The sequence below is a fragment of the Alligator mississippiensis genome, chromosome 1 (assembly GCF_030867095.1).
Source record: "Alligator mississippiensis isolate rAllMis1 chromosome 1, rAllMis1, whole genome shotgun sequence".
Lineage (NCBI taxonomy): Eukaryota > Metazoa > Chordata > Crocodylia > Alligatoridae > Alligator > Alligator mississippiensis.
In genome coordinates this window covers 16,207,952-16,225,118 of record NC_081824.1, presented here as the reverse complement: position 1 = coordinate 16,225,118, position 17,167 = coordinate 16,207,952, and the positions used below count along the sequence as shown (strand labels likewise).

General features: G+C 42.5%; 1 protein-coding gene across 3 annotated transcripts in view; it reads left to right on the top strand.

Moving 5' to 3' along the window:
- KLHL29 (kelch like family member 29) overlaps positions 1–9,685 on the top strand; it is a 556,676-nt gene extending 546,991 nt beyond the window's left edge. For all 3 annotated transcript variants that reach the window (XM_059729244.1, XM_059729242.1, XM_059729249.1), the window contains one exon: positions 7,304–9,685. In XM_059729244.1, the coding sequence (XP_059585227.1) occupies positions 7,304–7,487 (184 nt within the window). In that variant the 3' untranslated portion in view covers positions 7,488–9,685. The remainder of the gene's footprint in view (positions 1–7,303) is intronic.
- Positions 9,686–17,167: the final 7,482 nt, after the last annotated feature.

Below are 17,167 nucleotides of genomic sequence, written 5' to 3'. Positions count from 1 at the left end.
CTCCTCCTCCAGAGCTGTGAATTCCTCCCGACTCCCTTTGCAGTATGCCCTTCAACATTTTTCCCCCTTCTTCCAGCAAAAGGAATACAGAATGTGCTTTTGTGTATGATTAAAAAGTCCATAATCCTGCCTGCTTTGAATCCAGGCAGTATGCAAACAGGACGGTGTTACATGGCTTCTCCACAGGCTAACAGCAGCAGCACGATGGTGCCAGGAATGATTCCCAAGAAGCTAATTTAGTACCAGCAATTCCCAGTAGGCACCCACAAAGCAGTTCTTCCCCCATCCTTTGACAGTAGTAAGATTTGTTATTGGGCTCTGCTGAATGGAAACCTTTAATAAAACTTAGATTCAGGCTGAACAGCACAGCGAAAACAGGGCAGGTCGTGGAGTTGTTTTTCTTTTTAAATAAGCTCTTGAACAGCAAGCTCAATGACTTCGCTGCTTAACTAGTAGGTATTGCTAATGTTTGGCACTGGCCGTGAATCCCCAGCTGCTTCATTTCCTCCTTACGAAGTTAGTGTAAACTTCAGGCAGGGAAATGGGCTAGAGCACAGCTTGTTTGGAGAGTAATTCCCAGGTGGCGCCTGTTATGGAGCATGGTTTCTTAATGGTTGCACACAAATGTAAAGGCTGGCCTTTTAGCATACAATGTCAATTCTCATTTTGCAGCTAGGAGATAATATGATAGAGAGGAAGACGGTCTTCTAGGACACCTGGAAAAGCGTGCAGTGAGCAGCTGATTAGAATCACACCCTCAAATTAGTAATAATCTGTCATATATATTGCACTTCACAACTGCAACAAAGTTTAAACAGTGCATTTAGGTGGTTATTGGGATACGTGGAAATTGTGACGGCCAATTAAAATGTTTTTAATGAAAATTTAAAATCAGTTGTTCAAGTCCCCAAATCACGATCACAAGAAGTTGCAGTTTAGGATGCTTTGGGGACAAAGCCTGGTCTCACAAAAGTCAGTGGGATTCTGGGTTGAAATGTGGCAGCTGTTCAACAGCACACAGCAAGGCTACACAACCATCTGGGATCAGTACTCAGCTTAAACTGCTTGTAAAATATATTTTGGTAGAACCGACTGTATGTTCTTGCAAACAACATGCACTTCTTTCCCCCGAAACCCAGCTGCTTGGAATTGAAACATGCATTACATGCAAGGAAATACAGTAAAAGTTGCTTGCTGGGGAAAGTGAAGTAAATGATGTACAAGATCCACAGGGAGCAGAACAATGAATAGGCTTCACTCCCTTGTTGCTGCTACTCGGTTCCTGCAAGGAAAGATTTTTTTTTTTATTGCATTCTGTCTTCCAAAAACAAGGTGTGCTTCTTATTCCAGGGTGCGCTGCATGCAAAGAAATATGGTAAATCTAATTTTGCAAGGGCACTGACACTAATAATGCAAGTACAGAGTGCTGTGATACCATCTTTAGTGACCACAAACTGCTTGGATCATGATTTTCTCTCTCACTTGAAAGCCAGTGTTTCTGTAGCCCAGGGAGCCCTAATAAAATCTGGGGTAAACATTGACATTGCACCTTGAGCAATGCAACCTGGCTTCCAAACATCTGTGAATATGCATGGAGCTTGCGCTCTCAGCTGCCAAATTCATAAAAGGACTTTTGGAGATTGGCATCCACTGAGATCCAGTCTCCACATGAAATGGCAGGGGTTGGGATTCCACTTCCATCGTGCAAAGCCTCAGGCAGGTTTTGTTCGTGAGTTCCATTCAAACCAAAGCGTGTGGGATGACAGCAGTTTCATCCCTACAACCACAACCAGGTCCCATGTACCCCTATACTTACCGAGCCCAGTTTGTGAGCATCTTTCTGCTGCCCTTGCTTTCTATAGTCAGACTTTTCTGAAACCTGAATTACAAGAAGAGAATTAATCCTCAGATAAATACAGAAAAGGTTTTTTTTGCAGGAAGTCTGTTTCAGTATATTTACATAATAATCCTTAATGGCCTTTCTTAAGAGCTGTTCAGTTAACTCAGCGAGTGTGGACCTATATCCGTTCTCAGTATCTCCGTGTACTAAAAATGTTCTGAAACATTCAGTTAAACAGGAATCGAGGCACAAGAGCAACCTAATTTAGCCACTGAAAGGATCTTTTTATAGCCTCAAAAACTGCTAGAGATTTTTTTTCTCTCTTCAAATGTTGTGGCTTTCCAGCCAAGATTGAATACTTAAGACTGAATGATGCTGAAAATACAAACGAGTCTCAAAATTATACCAACCTGTCATCACACCACCTGGTACTACCATCCTACCTGACCCCCCACAAACTGAGTAAAGTTGGGCCACGTCGGTACTTGAATGGGCGACTTCAGAGCTAAACAAAGCCCATCTGCCACAGAAGGAGGTGAAACCAATTCAGTAGGTGACAATCTCTGCTGAGCACGTGGCCCATCACAAAGTTAGGGCATGCTGCCGCAGGGTTTGTTCAGTCTCAGATGAGAAGTGAAAGACCTATAGCAATCTGTGAGAGCATGGCTGTCATCACCACAGTCCCGGCCAAATTCCAGCGTGGGTATTTTGCCTAACAAGGCCCTGACTATGGAAAGCATCCAGCCTGTATGCTTGTGAACCAAGAGGGACTCAAGCATGTGTTCAAGTGCTTCTCTGAAGCGGGACCAACATCCCCATCCTTCTGAACCTGCCGGAGGATAAAAAAGCCTTTGTTTCCTGTCCTAAACATTATGCAGTTTCAGCATCATGTTCTCGGTGGCAATGTCAGCATGGGATCTGGAAGAGAGGAACCGGAGGGGAGGGAAGAGGGTGTGGGGAAATGCATGGAGCCTACACATCTCATTGACTGTGGTCTGGGTTGTGGCAGATTAGCTTTACTATACATGTTACCATAAAGCAAGAGATGGGCACTTTTAACAAAAGGAAATAAGAAGTTTCCAGCGAGCCAAGAGATTGGGACCAGTTTTAGCAGGGCCATTCACCCATCAGCAATGAACTAAGTAAAAATTGCAGAAAATACCACCTTTGAAAGAGGTAAATTTACCTTGGTTATGGACATGATTGCTCCTAGCCCTGGATACAGGTCACTCCAAGCTCAACTCCTGTTTGGCAGGGGCAGCAGCCCACAAAACAGGCTCAGAGGTGGCCTCGTCTCCAGAAAGGCTGTTGAGCTTGCTACTTTCTTCCTTTTCGGGTTCTGAGAGCACATGATCTTTTCCTCTCCCAGCATTAACGGCACAGAGCAATGAACTTGCAGTTCTCTCTTTCTTCATGCACTGGCTTTAGCAATGTCATTTTTACAGCTCAAGGGGGAAGCAGGAGAGAGACAAGGATTGTTGTAGTAACAGAGAAAGCAGTGAACACACCTCTTTCCTGAAGGCTGTAGAATACACTCCGTTCCCCAGGGTCATAGAAGTTAGCCATGGTTGGGAGATTAGTTAAATGAAACTTGAATTCTTTGCACCCAAAGGAATGGCTTAGACATCTCCAGGCAAGAAGCAGGTTTGAGGGCTGTGAAGGCGAGAACACCTTGGTGCCCAAAACAGACCTGCAGGCAGGTGCCTCACCTGAGAGAGGCCATATTTTAGATGCATTGAGAAGCATTTCCTGCTAGGCTGCACCCTGCTCAGCACACCAAGTGCTGTGAATCCCAGTTGCAGGCACTTAATTCACTATGCTGGAAACCTGGGTGCTTAGCTCAGGTTTGTGACTTCCTAAGCACAGCTTCCCAAGGCTGGAGGGCTCCAAGTGCCCATATCTCCTGCCGGAGCGTGGGCAGGAGCGCTCCCTTGCTTTCCTTTGCAGAATCTCATCCCAGGGGGCTTGCCTGGAGCCCACACAACAGGAGGGAAGAGGTGGTGCTGGTAGATGTATCCCTGCCTCTTCCCTCAGCATTGCCTACTGGCTAAGTTCATCCTTTTGCTTTCTGTGAATCTCATTCTTTAGGTGCCTGAAGTATCATACAGGGAGCCTATGGCTGTGAATATTGGTGGCAAGCACCTACAGATCCCGTCTTACAATGTTCAGCTTTGCAAAGCCTCAATGGCTCTTGGCAGACAAGGTTCCTTGGGTGAATTTGATATCTTTTATTAGACCAACCCAAATGGTTGGAGAATAGTTATTAAGCAAGCTTTCGGGTTCAAAAACCCTTCGTCAGGCTAAGGAAGCTTCAACAGTTGGTGTGTGCTCTTCCTGGATGGCTCTTGGGAATTTGGCCCTCAGATGCCAAAGCCACTTTGGAAGATGGGACTTAGGCTCCTAAATCACTTAGAGCTCATTGAAAATGTTACCCCAGATCCATACAGGCATTTGCCCCCAGTTTATTTTCCTGCTTTGAATTCCATTTTATTTCTCGCTCCTGTTGCTCACTTCTTAAAAGTCCCCTTGTACTAATTATTTTTCTGTCCTCACTACTGCTAGTGGAAACACCTCCCAATTTAGTATAATTTGAAATTTTAATTTAATGGGCTGTTCACATCTTCTTCCAGATCATTAATAATGATGTTAAATAAAATAAGACCAGAACATCTCCCTCTACTTCAAATATTGCCTCTTTTAATGACCTTTATTTATAATGCTTCAACTGTTTGGTTGGTTTTTGTTGTTGGGGTTTTTTGTTTTTTTTTAACAACCTGAATGAAAAGGCTTCCATTCAGATCAATATGAATTAATTTTTAAAGGAAGATCACGTAGGGCCTTGTGCAAAAATATTTTACTGGAGAAAACAGATACCGTGGGCACTATGCTTCATGCTCGGATCGTCGTTTTCTTCTCTTCTACCTGGCAGATCTGGACTAGCATCCCAGCTGATGCATGGGGAGTACACCGCTTTTTTGCAAAAAATGACTGCTCCAACCACCAGTGCAATTTTGTTCAGAATTGCCTCTACGATAACCTCCCTTCAGTCAGCGTTTTGTGACCATATCAGATAGCAGGGTGAAGATGCACCTACCTTACTGGCTAAATAAATAAGATATAGAAGCTTTCGTAAATGTGAGCTCACTTCATCAGATTCTGTAAAAGGACAGCATAGTACTGAATAGAGTGAGTGATTTCAATAGGAAAGGGTAGGAAAGAGGAAGGGAAAGGAAAAGGGGGAGAGGAGGAGAGGGACAGTGCTAGGAGAGGCATATGACAAAGAGGGTCACAAAAGCTGATCCAGGTCATGGGATGTGAATCCATAGTCCCTGTTTAAACCATACCTAATACAGTGCAGTTTGTGGCTGGTTTCATGTTCTAAGCCAGCAAACATTTTAAAAACCAGCATGAACAGGAAATTGCAGAACAAGAAATCAGCCGCAGACTGGATTGTGTCAAGTACATAAAAGGTTGTAATGCTGCTAATAAATCATGGCTCTGAATTTACCCCCCAAGTCCAATTTATGCCAGTAGTACAATAATAAAATTATGGTGTAGCATCTATTCCGTTAGTGCTCATAAGGTTGAGATCAGCTTTGCAGTCTGGTAATCAGTATATAGCAGTGGAGTTCAAGTAGTATCCAGAGATCCCAGTCAAGATGAGGATGCTATTGTATCGGGCTGTGCACAGGTGCGTGGTAAGAGACAATCCGTGCTCCAAAGCACTTACTGCTTTGAACATGTTCTGTGCATCAACAGAGCTATTCACAGCATTGTTACAGCAGCATGGCTAGCAGGCCCTTCACAAGCAATGGCTGAGCGTATTTAAAAAAACAGATGGAGGGGCAGGGGTATTGTGAACGTGCCACTAAATAAATCATTTGCTTGATTTGAAGTCTCCTGCTGACCTTTTTTGCTAAGGCTATAAAGGACACTAATGATCTAGGTACTCCCTGCTGGTCCCCTGCCTAGCCAGGGTCAGTCAGTATTGTAGGATGACGCGTCTTCCTTTTCAACATATTAGGACAATTTGGGTTTATTCAAATTGCTGTGCTTCCCAGTGTCTGTGATTTTTCAAAATCAATTACCAGTTCAGGAAGCTCATTAGCAAATTCCCTTAAGACAATGGGTGGCATATCATCCAGCCCTGTTGATTTGTGTCTGTGTGCTAATCAGACATTTCAAGTACTCCTTCCTTACTATGCTTTTCTGATAAGTTGGGAGAAAAAAATCCAAGATTTGCTTTATTTCTTACTTACATGTACGGGAAACCTGCACCTATTTTCTCTGGTCCTTCCCTTCATTTTTTTTGCTGTGAGCTTATTTTTATCTTTAACCCCTCCCACCCCCAATTCCTCACCAAGACATCAGCTACTTCTCATTTTTTCCCCTTCTTGTTCTTTTCAGAGATGGTTGGTTCGTTTCTAGTTCATCTAGGATTCTCCAGTCCCTCCATTCTTATAGTGCATATGGGCTGTAGGTTTTCTACTGCTCCAAAATTAGCTTCAAGAAGCTTGAATTTCTTCCTGTGCTAAAGTCTCCTTACCCCGCAGTTAGTCAGACCTCTTGCTCATCACCTTTATTTGCAACAGGTTTGCTCTTTACAAATACGAGTTTTGAAGTGTCCCATTTTTATTTTTTATATATATATATTAAAAAAAAAAAAAAAAAAAATATATATATATATATATATATATATATATATATACACATACACATACACACATATATACATATATATATATATATATATATTTGCAGCTAGATGTTGACCATAGCATCACACCTTTGTTCTATAAAGGAACTCCCTGTATGTACGTGTATATGACAAGGACACGCAGGTGCCCCTTGTTCAGTAAGCAAAGCAGATTGATGGATAGGCATGTGCTCTAAAGGGCTTTCATGCTAACTCTATCTACAAGAGAATGTTGTGGGGGGAGAGGGGAATCACATGTGGGTATGGGGGTGTGATATCAGCCTTTGTAGGGAAAGAGCCAGTTGATTATTGGAAGGGGTCAGCCTGTGCTGTTGGGCAGAACCCACCTTCAGCAAAGAGCACTGAATCATGGGAGGCAAAGATCAAAGCATGCTCTGTACACAGCAGTGGGAAGTAGGATGGTCCTAAACAGGAGCTGGAATTGTTTAGGACTTCTTTGTAGGGCCACAGACACGTGGCTAGTTGTCATACATTTCTGTAGTGACTGTGTTGCTGACTTCACACATGAGTTTGGGTAAAACCTGTCTTCCCCGGCCTCCCTATTGTGTGTTTAAACTCTGGACAGCTTAGCTACCCGGCAGGAGTGGTGGGAAAGTCTGTGAAGGCGTGTACTGCTTTACAAATGAAGAAGAGTGCTTTTTATTTATTTTTTTTAAATAGGCTTAAGCATGGTGATGCAGACTTTGCTACACAAAAGGACACTAAGCTACAAGGCTACACTAACCAAAACTGTTCTTTTCTTGCAGTGCTGTGGTTCTTGATGGAAAAATTTATGCTACTGGTGGAATTGTTAGCAGTGAAGGACCTGCGCTGGGAAACATGGAAGCTTACGACCCCAAGACAAACACATGGACACTTCTGCCAAACATGCCATGCCCTGTGTTTCGGCATGGCTGTGTAGTAATCAAAAAGTACATCCAGAGTGGTTGATGTGAAGAAGTTGGATGGAGAACTGACTTTGCCTGTCAAAAGCAAGAAAGAAAAAAATAAAAACCTACTACTACAAAAAACCCCCACAAAAAGCAAGCAAAGGCAACCAACGAACATCTTGCTGTAACGTTTTGAATATTCTCTACATTGAATGTAGAAAATCATCCTCACCTTTTGGTGAACGAGGAGCAGAGAGCTCCGTGTTATGTATGATAGTGTAACTTAATAATACAAGCGTGTCACTAGATGTCGTAGTGGCACTTGTTATGGACGTAGGCTTTTGGTCAACCCAGGTGCAATAGAGTTTCACATATTTTTTAACTGGGGAGGGAAGAGAAAAATCTGCATTTTACTTCTAGCAAGCAAGCTTGATTCTTAAAATAACCGTGCAGATTAGTTTTACAATTACACATTAGGCATCAGGCTATTCGAAAGAAGGTCAAAGTGTCCTTACCACTTTGATTCCTACATTTGTTTTTAATAAATACATGCTTTTCAATACCAATGACAGATAAATCTTGTGTGACAGATGGCCTAGGTTGATGTCAGTCTTCCATCAGATCAAATGAATATTCCAGTTCTCTAGAGCAGAGCCAAAAAAGGGGGGAGAGTGAAAAAGAGGATGGTCGTGTTTGTAATAGAATTCTGTGTAATATGATGAAAAGGGTTTCTTGAGTTGAATGGATTTCTACCCCCGATGGTAGCGTGTGTGTGCTGGGATGGGTGAGGGTGGTTTCTGCCGTTCTACCCCATTTTCTACTGTATGATCAAAACTTTACAGCGTATAATTCCTGTAATGCAATATGAATTTGGTTAAATTCCTGAGGCATTTTCTTGATTAAAGTAAAGTATTTTGAATTGTCACGATTGGAACCAAGGTAATAAAATAAATAGCGTACTGTGGGGTTTCCACATTTCCAGCCAGTTATTTAAGAAGATGCCTCAGGTGTTGCGCACTTATTTTTTGATCACTTAACCAAAATTTCCTTATGTTGGGATATATGCTACTATCTTTTTTTTTTTTTTTTTTAAACCACATCTACGAGGACACCTTTGTTGCTTTAAACTTATTCCCCACAGAAGATGGGGAAGTCTTACCATACATAAAACTTCTCTCATTAAGGGGTATCAGTAGCTTCTTGGTCAGAATAAAAACATTTACAGGTTTTAACACACAAGATTAAATTCCGTGATAGAAAATGCATAGAAGTAAGCCCAATATAAGACTTAAAATTATTACTATGTAGAGTTGTAAGTATATTCACAGCACAGGGGTTATATTTTTATATATATTAAAATATTGTCTATCCAGAGATGCATTGTGATGTGGAAATTCTTTATAAATTTATACAGCGAATGATCAAATGGGAGATGATTGGAGTGGTATGGTGGGGAGGCGGGAGGAGGGAATTTTCATAATCAGTAAATGGAAATTTGCCCTTACATCAAAGGATTACCCAATTTCTTTCCAAGGAGACCGGCAAGAAGGAGAAGTGTTACCATTCTTACCTTCGCAGTTCCAAATGGTCTGGGATCATTCCGCAGGGAGATCCTTTACAGAACAAAGGTGTGACACTATGGTCAATATCTAGTTGGATTTGATACCAAATACATTAACCTTTTTATAATGCGAAAGGTCTGGCTACAACTTTGGGGAAAATATTGCAAATGGTTAGCCAATTACCTTGAAGTTATTTTACTAATAATTGTTTATAAAAGAAAATAGTATGAAATTTGTATCTTGCAGTATTTAAAAAAAATGTGCTCAATCAGGCAGTGACTCATTTTCATGATGAGGTTCCCACCTTTGTTATGCAGTTGTTTTATTTATTCTTTAAAGGAAAAAAATAAGCACAACAATATTATATACGTAGTATGTCATTTAAAGTATTTATGTCCAACAGGGTGCAAGTGTGAACCTACAGAGTGGAGCACAAGTTTCTAACTGCCTGAGGCAGGACTAATTTTAGTGTTGGTGTGTGTCTGCCTCCAAAGGAGGTGCTAGCTGTCAACAAGACCTAACACATGCAACATTTTCCAATTTAGCTTATTTCTTCATTTCTCACACTGGAGCAAAACTGACTATTTCTGTGAATAATATAAAAACAGGGTTCTCTGTAATGGCATTGTATATAGTTTATGTTTACTGTTAAGTTCTTGTTATATTATAATAAATATATTTATAGATCTAGATTCAACCTAGAGATTGGATTAATTTTGTCAAGAGCGAACAAGAGACAGTGCCATGATAACGTTTATGTTAGTTTTCCTTTCAGCCATGGATGAAAACCCTTCTGTTCCAGATGGCTCTCTCTCTGACCCAAAATTTCTTGCCAGCATTTAAGTGACTAGTAATAGCCAAAATAGGTGCATTATAGTTTCAAAATAATTCTTAGAAATGGCTCTAGGATGTCTGTTCCCGTTTCCCATTCTATCTCAGTCCTTCTCCAAAACTCTGTTAAGTAAAGAACCAGAAAGCTCAGGTTGCTTTGCATCAGGGTTTATCATCTTGAAATCATAGTAAACAGCTTTATTTAAGTAAATCAGGAGTTGCGCTACCGTGGTGGTATGTTTTCTAACAGATGAAAGCCACTTCTGCCCTATGGTCAATTCCTTTGCATCTCTGAGTGGAAGTTCAGCAACGCACAGAAGGACACTTCTCTCCAAGAGTATTAAAATGTAACAGTTCGTGGTTCCTTTGATGCTCCATTGGATGACATCTGTTAGCTGTAAAACACTGGATGGGGAACAAATGGTGAGCCAAATACAGTAACTAGTCCCAAATACCTCTCCAGTAAGAGATGTAGTGTGCTGCAGTGGAACATTTCAGACATATTAGGAGCTAATGTCTGTGATATGCATTAGCAGAAATAATCTAACAAAATAACTGAGACTGTCTCAACTTCTTAGCATGTGCAACTCTGCAAGTATTTAAGCGCTTGACTGGAGTTGTTAAACTTCTTTTTTTTTTAGGCTTAGTGGATCAGGTTGAACAGCCTGCTAAGATTACTAAAAGCCTGACAATTCATTATACAGCCATCCTGCAACAATCCAGCTCCAACAGGAGGAGTTGCCTACCTTTTCATCAGTGCTGTGGAAAGGATCTTGTACTCACCGCCAGTCAATATAACACTGGCCAGGATAAGCAAGACGCAACCTATCTGCTTTACTTGCACGTGAAAATTATTTTCGTTTCCCTCTGTGAAGTTGGCATTAAATGAGTCGTGCGCACAGGCCTCCTAAGAGGTTTTTGTCCTTAAAAAGCATTAGGAAAGCCTAGGGAGAGGTAGGAACAGTGGGTAGTGAAAGGGACAGGTGGGTAATGCTACAGACCCTTTCACCTCGTTTCCTTGACTCAAACCCAGCTCACTAGGGAATGAAAAGGATCATCTGAGAGACTACTTATGGCTTTCACTAGACACCATGTATTCCCACACTTCCACCGTTTCCTGCTGCCTCTTGCCTGTTGTTTCCTCTAGTAGTAAAACTAGGTGTTAATAAAGCCTCAGCTAGAAATTGGGTGCATATAAATTGCTTGCAGCTGTGCTCAGACTAGTCTTAGCCCAGCACAACTGAGGCAACCTAATTAGTATGTTCATTACCCTTCTGCTTACCCCTGGAGCAGCCACAACAAATCAAGCATCAGCAGGAAGACCCACTTTCAGACCCTGGCAAGACTAGCTCTGCACAGGGGCCTGAAGTCTTACCACCTGCCTGACATCCATAGATGTGTCTAGCAAACGCATGCAGGCCTCAAACTACCTACTCAGCCTGAAGCTACTGAATAATTTGCTCTTAAAACTCAACCTAGTTTTCAGTGCACTTCAGAAAGTACCTGAAGGCCCCTGACCCCAAACTTTCCAGAACAGCTTTTAACATTACCTCTGGTGGGGATGGGTTGGCAGAAGCATATTACTGCATTGCTCAAGAACTTTCTCCTTCATGTTGCATTGTGATCCCGAACATTAATCAGAGCAGCCTCCTGCAACAATCATCTGTACACAAATTTCATTCAGCAAAAATTCATAGAAAGTTGTTGCTCTTTGTAATCGCTTCTCAGCTCTAGACTCCCCCCCCCCCCCCAAACTCATAACCCATCCGATCCAGAGCCTGGCCATCTTCTAGAAGCATTACAAGATGTTTGGGCAGATTTAAGCAGGCGGGGTTAAGCTTTGGAGCATTACCTGGCAGGATTTACTACAATTTTTTTCATATTTTGATCTTGGATCTGAAGCATATTTCAACAACCCTTGCAGCAGCAGAACATTGGCCACCACTGTCCCCGTTTTGCCTGTGGAAGAGTAGGGCACTGTACTTTGTGGTTGTGTGGCAGGGTAGCTTTTGTAGATTTAGGAATAGGTTCGACAAGAATGTCCTTGGGATAGTTTTGATAAGGATGATCCTGTCTGGCAAGGGTTTGGACTAGATGACTCCTAGAGGTCCCTTCCAACCCTATTTCTCTATGATTTGATTATCTATCAAGGCTGTTATTGTAGGCTGCCCTGAGCCTTTTCTGAGGAAGACAACATAACTAAATGATTGATGAAGACGACAAAGGAAGCGACCCCTTGAAATGGAACCACTTTGTGCCTTTCTACTGAGCCGGTGGTCATTTTGTAGCAACGAGATCAAGCCACACTGGGTGTGGTGCTGTCCTAGGCTGGCTGCACTACGCTCTGCCAGATCCCTGAAAGAAGGGGGAAGGTTATTTTTGTTTGTTTTTAGTAGTTTCACACCATTTGTATAAGTTGTCACACTAATAAAAAGCTTGACTTAGATAAGTGATCCTTAACCTAGTCTCTCACCATTCTGTTCCACTTTCTAGAGAAGTTACTTTAAAAGCAGAAGCTGAAACCACCTTTCAGCTGAAATTAAGATACTATATACCAGAAAAACACTAACTTTTGACGTTCCTGTTTTCATCATTGAAGGGCTGAATGAACAGGCAGGAAGAGAACGGACTTAAAAGGTATTAAGACAGACAGATACAGCCCTATACCGTGGTTGCATCTCTCACTGCATTAAGCCAGGGCATGAAGATAACCAAGGAGGAAATGCCTCTTTCCTTCCAGGAGCTGTTTTGAGTGAGGCCTAACGAAGCACTGTCTCAGTCTACACTTCATGGAAACAAATGCTGCTCTTGGGGCAGGAAAGACTTATAACTAGACTTCTTGGCCAAACTGTCCCAAACAACAAAAGTGACTTTGTAAGTATGGGACAGACCAACAGACATTGCCCCCAGCTGCTAGAAAGGAAACAAATAGAAAGTGGCAGACAAGTGAAAACAACCTGCTCTCAATCAGCCCCCTTGAGCCAAACTGCTCAGTGGTGTTCTCACAGATAACATATTGTGTGTTTAGAGTCCAGGGCTTCACTTGGGGAAAGGTTGCTCAGCCCAGGAATTGTATTTCAATCAAGCATACCAGCTTTGTATGAGAAATTACAAGTTTTGGCTCTGCTTGTACCTAAGAAAAGGAAGCTTCAAATACTGACATTGAGCCAAATGCACCTATTTCCTCCTAGAGAAATGAATGGAAAAAAAGCATCAGGCTGCCCACGGTTTTTAAACGTTGTCATTTTTTTCACTCTTCCCCCTTCACAGTTCACATTTCAGTTTGCAGCAAGGACCACATTGGCAATCTGTTTTTCAGCCTAGCTGGTGGACAGTGCTGGTTACCCAGCTGTTTTAATACCTGCCTTTGCCAAAGAATCAGGCTGGCAGCCTAACAAAACATTATGTTTTGTAAACCATAAAGCTGTTATTAAACCCAGGGTTTGTGACTTAAGGCCCATCTACTATCAGTTCTGAGCTTATGTCTGCCACTGGCTATTCGGGCTGTTCAGCATGTGTGACCTTCAAAAACACATGAACGTCTATGTTTTTAAATGCAAGTTGGACAAACTTTTATCCAGAATGGTGTAGGGAGGGATTGTCCCATCTAAACTGTCTCTCAAAGTCCCTTTCTGCCTTATTTGTGTGCGATTCTGCAAAGGCAGCTAGTGACTGCAAGCTATAGACGCCAGCCAGAGAAGTCCTTGTACTTTTCTGTGTTCTCTGTAGAAAATACAGATGTGTTAAAACAGTGGGAGGGAGAGGAATCAGCACCTTCTTTTCTGTTTAAGTGTTCTTAAGTAGAAGCATTTTTAGACTGATACGAGGTCCGTGTGTGGTTTGAAGTATAGTATCCAAGTCGATGTATTATAACAACACTGGTTGAAACCGACTGTGAGATGCTAAAATAATCTTTGGAGTTTTAGGTCTTACTCTGAAATCTCCCACCCAAAGTGTGGATACTACCAGTAGGAAAAAAGAATCAGACTTTGGCAAAGCAATTCTAGGATCCTGGTGTGGGCTGAAAATTCAGTAGCCACTTAACATCTATTTAAAAATATTGTTTTAAATAATTTATTGATGTTCACATTCAATCAGGTGCAGAACCCCATTACTTATACACCTCCATCTCGCATTGTCCCCATCTTCAGCATGCTGCAGGTTTCCATATTGCCAACTTCCAACATATCAACATGTAGTTTTCAGGGGAAGCAGGAAGTGCTGGCAGTGTGTCAGGGGCTACCAGTTTGGGAACAGAAGATATTCTCCAATTCTGTGTTTGGAAAGAAGCAAAACAACATCTTCCCACAAAGACAACGACGTAGGTTCCAGTCCTTTAGTACACACCTAACAGACATAAAGCTTTTAAAATTAGCACATCTTGATAACTTCTGTTGAAAAAAATCTCAAGAGCCAGTGGCAATCAGTCCTACTCGCATTAACTTTTAATAAACCTCAGGATAACAGGGCAAGTCTTGAAGTCTTGCTAATGTATCAATATTCAAAAGGGCAAATGGGATAACCTTTAGGCCAGTTAACCCAATATCCATCCCAAGTAAAATAACTGAAAAGTTGATGTGGGATTCAATTGAAAAAGAATTAAAAGAGACAAATACAATTAACACACTACTCAACATAGTTCTACAGGTGACAGATCTGTTCAAATAAATCTAGTTTAATTCCTGAGGAGATTACAAATTTAGTTGATAAATTTGTTGAGTGGTTGCAATCCTGGATGCGCAAGCAAAGTCCATCTTGTCTCAGAGGAAAGGCAGCAAAAGGGCACAGCAGCCCCCTTGGCTCTCCAGGGAACTGGTGGACCTGCATCTTAAGAGGAAGACCTACGAAGGATGAAGGACTGGAACCAGCACCAAGGAGAAATACTCTGCTCTGGTCCGGACCTGCAGAGAGCAAACCAGGAAAGCCAAGGCTGCGAAGGAACTCCAGCTAGCTACAAATAGCAAAGACAATAAAAAGTCCTTTTTTAGATATGTGGGGAGCCAGAGGAAAAGCAAGGGCAACATTGGACCCCTGCTAAACCAGATGGGACAACTGACAACCAATGCCCAGGAAAAAGCAAACTTGCTAAATGGGTACTTTGCAACAGTTTTTCATCAGTCCCATGGGACACCCCTGCCCACTGTGGGTCAGGGAGGCCCGGGTGAGAGAGATTCCTTACCCTCCATCAAAGCTGACCTCGTGAAGGAACACCTTGACAGGCTGGATACCTTCAAGTCAGCCAGCATTAACGGTTTACACCCAAAGGTACTCAAGGAGCTGGCAAGCATCGTAGCTCAGCCTCTGGCACGGATCTTTGAGAACTCCTGGTGCTCTGGTGAAGTGCCCAAAGACTGGAAGAAGGCCAATGTGGTGCCAATCTTCAAGAAAGGGAGGCAAGTAGATCTGGCAAACTACAGGCCCATCATCCTGACCTCTGTCCTGGGGAAGGTCTTGGAAAAGATTATCAAAGAAGCCACCCTTAACAGACTAGCTGACGGCAATATCCAGAGGGATACCCAGTCTGGGTTTGTTGCAGGTAGGTCTTGCTTGACCAATCTTATTTCCTTCTATGAGCAGATGACCTATCACCTGGACAAGGGGGAAGAGATTGATGTCATATATCTTGACTTTGAAAAACCCTTCAATCTGGTATCCCATGATCACCTCTTGTCAAAACTGGCAAACTGCGGCCTCGACCTCGCCACAATCCGCTGGCTGGGGCATTGGCTCTGCAGTAGGACCCAAGGGGTGGTGGTTGACAGAAGCCAATCATCCCTCAAGGCTCTGTCCTTGGGCCTATACTCTTTAACATCTTCATCAGTGATGTAGACATTGATGTCAGAAGCGGGCTGGCCAAGTTCGCCAATGACACCAAACTCTGGGGTAAAGCATCCACACCTGAGGACAAGAGGGTGATCCAGGCAGATCTTGACAAGCTCATGAAATGGGCGGATAAATACCTGATTGTGTTTAACACCAAAAAATCACTGCTCATAAAACTTGTGGATGAAAAAGATTAGCAGAGTGGTAAATAATGAGGACAAGACAGTCATATAGAGCAGACTCCTTCAAACAAAATGTACCATATTTACTTAAACATAAGACAAGGGGTTTTTCCCCCCAAATTACCATATGTAAATATAAGCAGAAGAGCTTTTTTTCCCCATACAAGGAAACTTCAGTAAATACATTTTCTATCATTAAACTGCTGCCAAATACAGCATGTGCTCAGTAATGGAAACCAATTGTGAAGTTGATTAAATGTAGCCAACACTGAGCATGGCTATAAAACAACATGGCCTATTTTGGGCAAACATACTGATGGGAGCCTTCTCTCCCCTTCTCCCAAACCCCCCATTTCAGTCCTTAAAACAAACAAAAAACAAAAACAAAAGGGTGGCTATTCCCTCCAGAGGAAACTGGCACTGGGCCTGGAGGTATTGGAATACCAGGCTAGAACTGGGAGAGCCACAATCTTGACACCCTCCCATTGGTGCCAAAAATGGTTGGTCTTAACCTTCCACAATAGGCTAGCATAGCTCTTCTGAACAAAATTTATACTAGTGCTCATTGCACTCAGCCTCCTCTGCACCGATTTTTTTCCAAGTCATGGTAAGCCACTACAATGTATGCATTTCTACTTCCTCTTCACTCCCACAGCTGAGCTGTGCCTTTCTTTCCTATTTCCAATTATTTCCGTTTCTTCACCAGCCTTAAATGCCTGCCAAATACCACCAAATGGGGACCCAAACAGTTCACCCAGAATCCATCAGCCCTTTAAGCCTGCCACATGATTAATTTGCCCTCCCCCCTTAATGAAGCAGGGCTGGACGAGTTTGCCCTGAACCTCATCTGCGTATAAATTTTTGGAGGATCCCAAGACTCATGAGAAGAACACCCTGTCCCAGTCATGACTGGGGGGCTAATTGGCACATGGTTCCTTTGTTGGGCAGTATCTGGAATACACACACACACCAAGCAGTGCTGAGCTGTGAGGTCACCATGACTTGAAACACTGCTGACTCTGCTGGGACCCCGCCCAATGAAGCATGTAGTAAATCATGAACCTTTTGACTTTCAACCAATACATATTTTGTAGAGGAAATACCATAGTGATGGTTTTGGCCCAGGTAGTGTTATGTACCTGACAGGGAAGATCCCCTTCTTCCTGGCCTTGAATGACTTGGTGTAGCTGTCCACTGCACTGCAGAAGGGCAGTGCTGCAAAAGTCTACTATAGCCTCCCAATGGGAGGATCTCAGCTACACAACTTACCAGGATAGGGGATTGCTCTTGGGCACTCTCTCTAACCTGTTCCTATGGCCTTTCGGCACAGGACAAGCAAAACT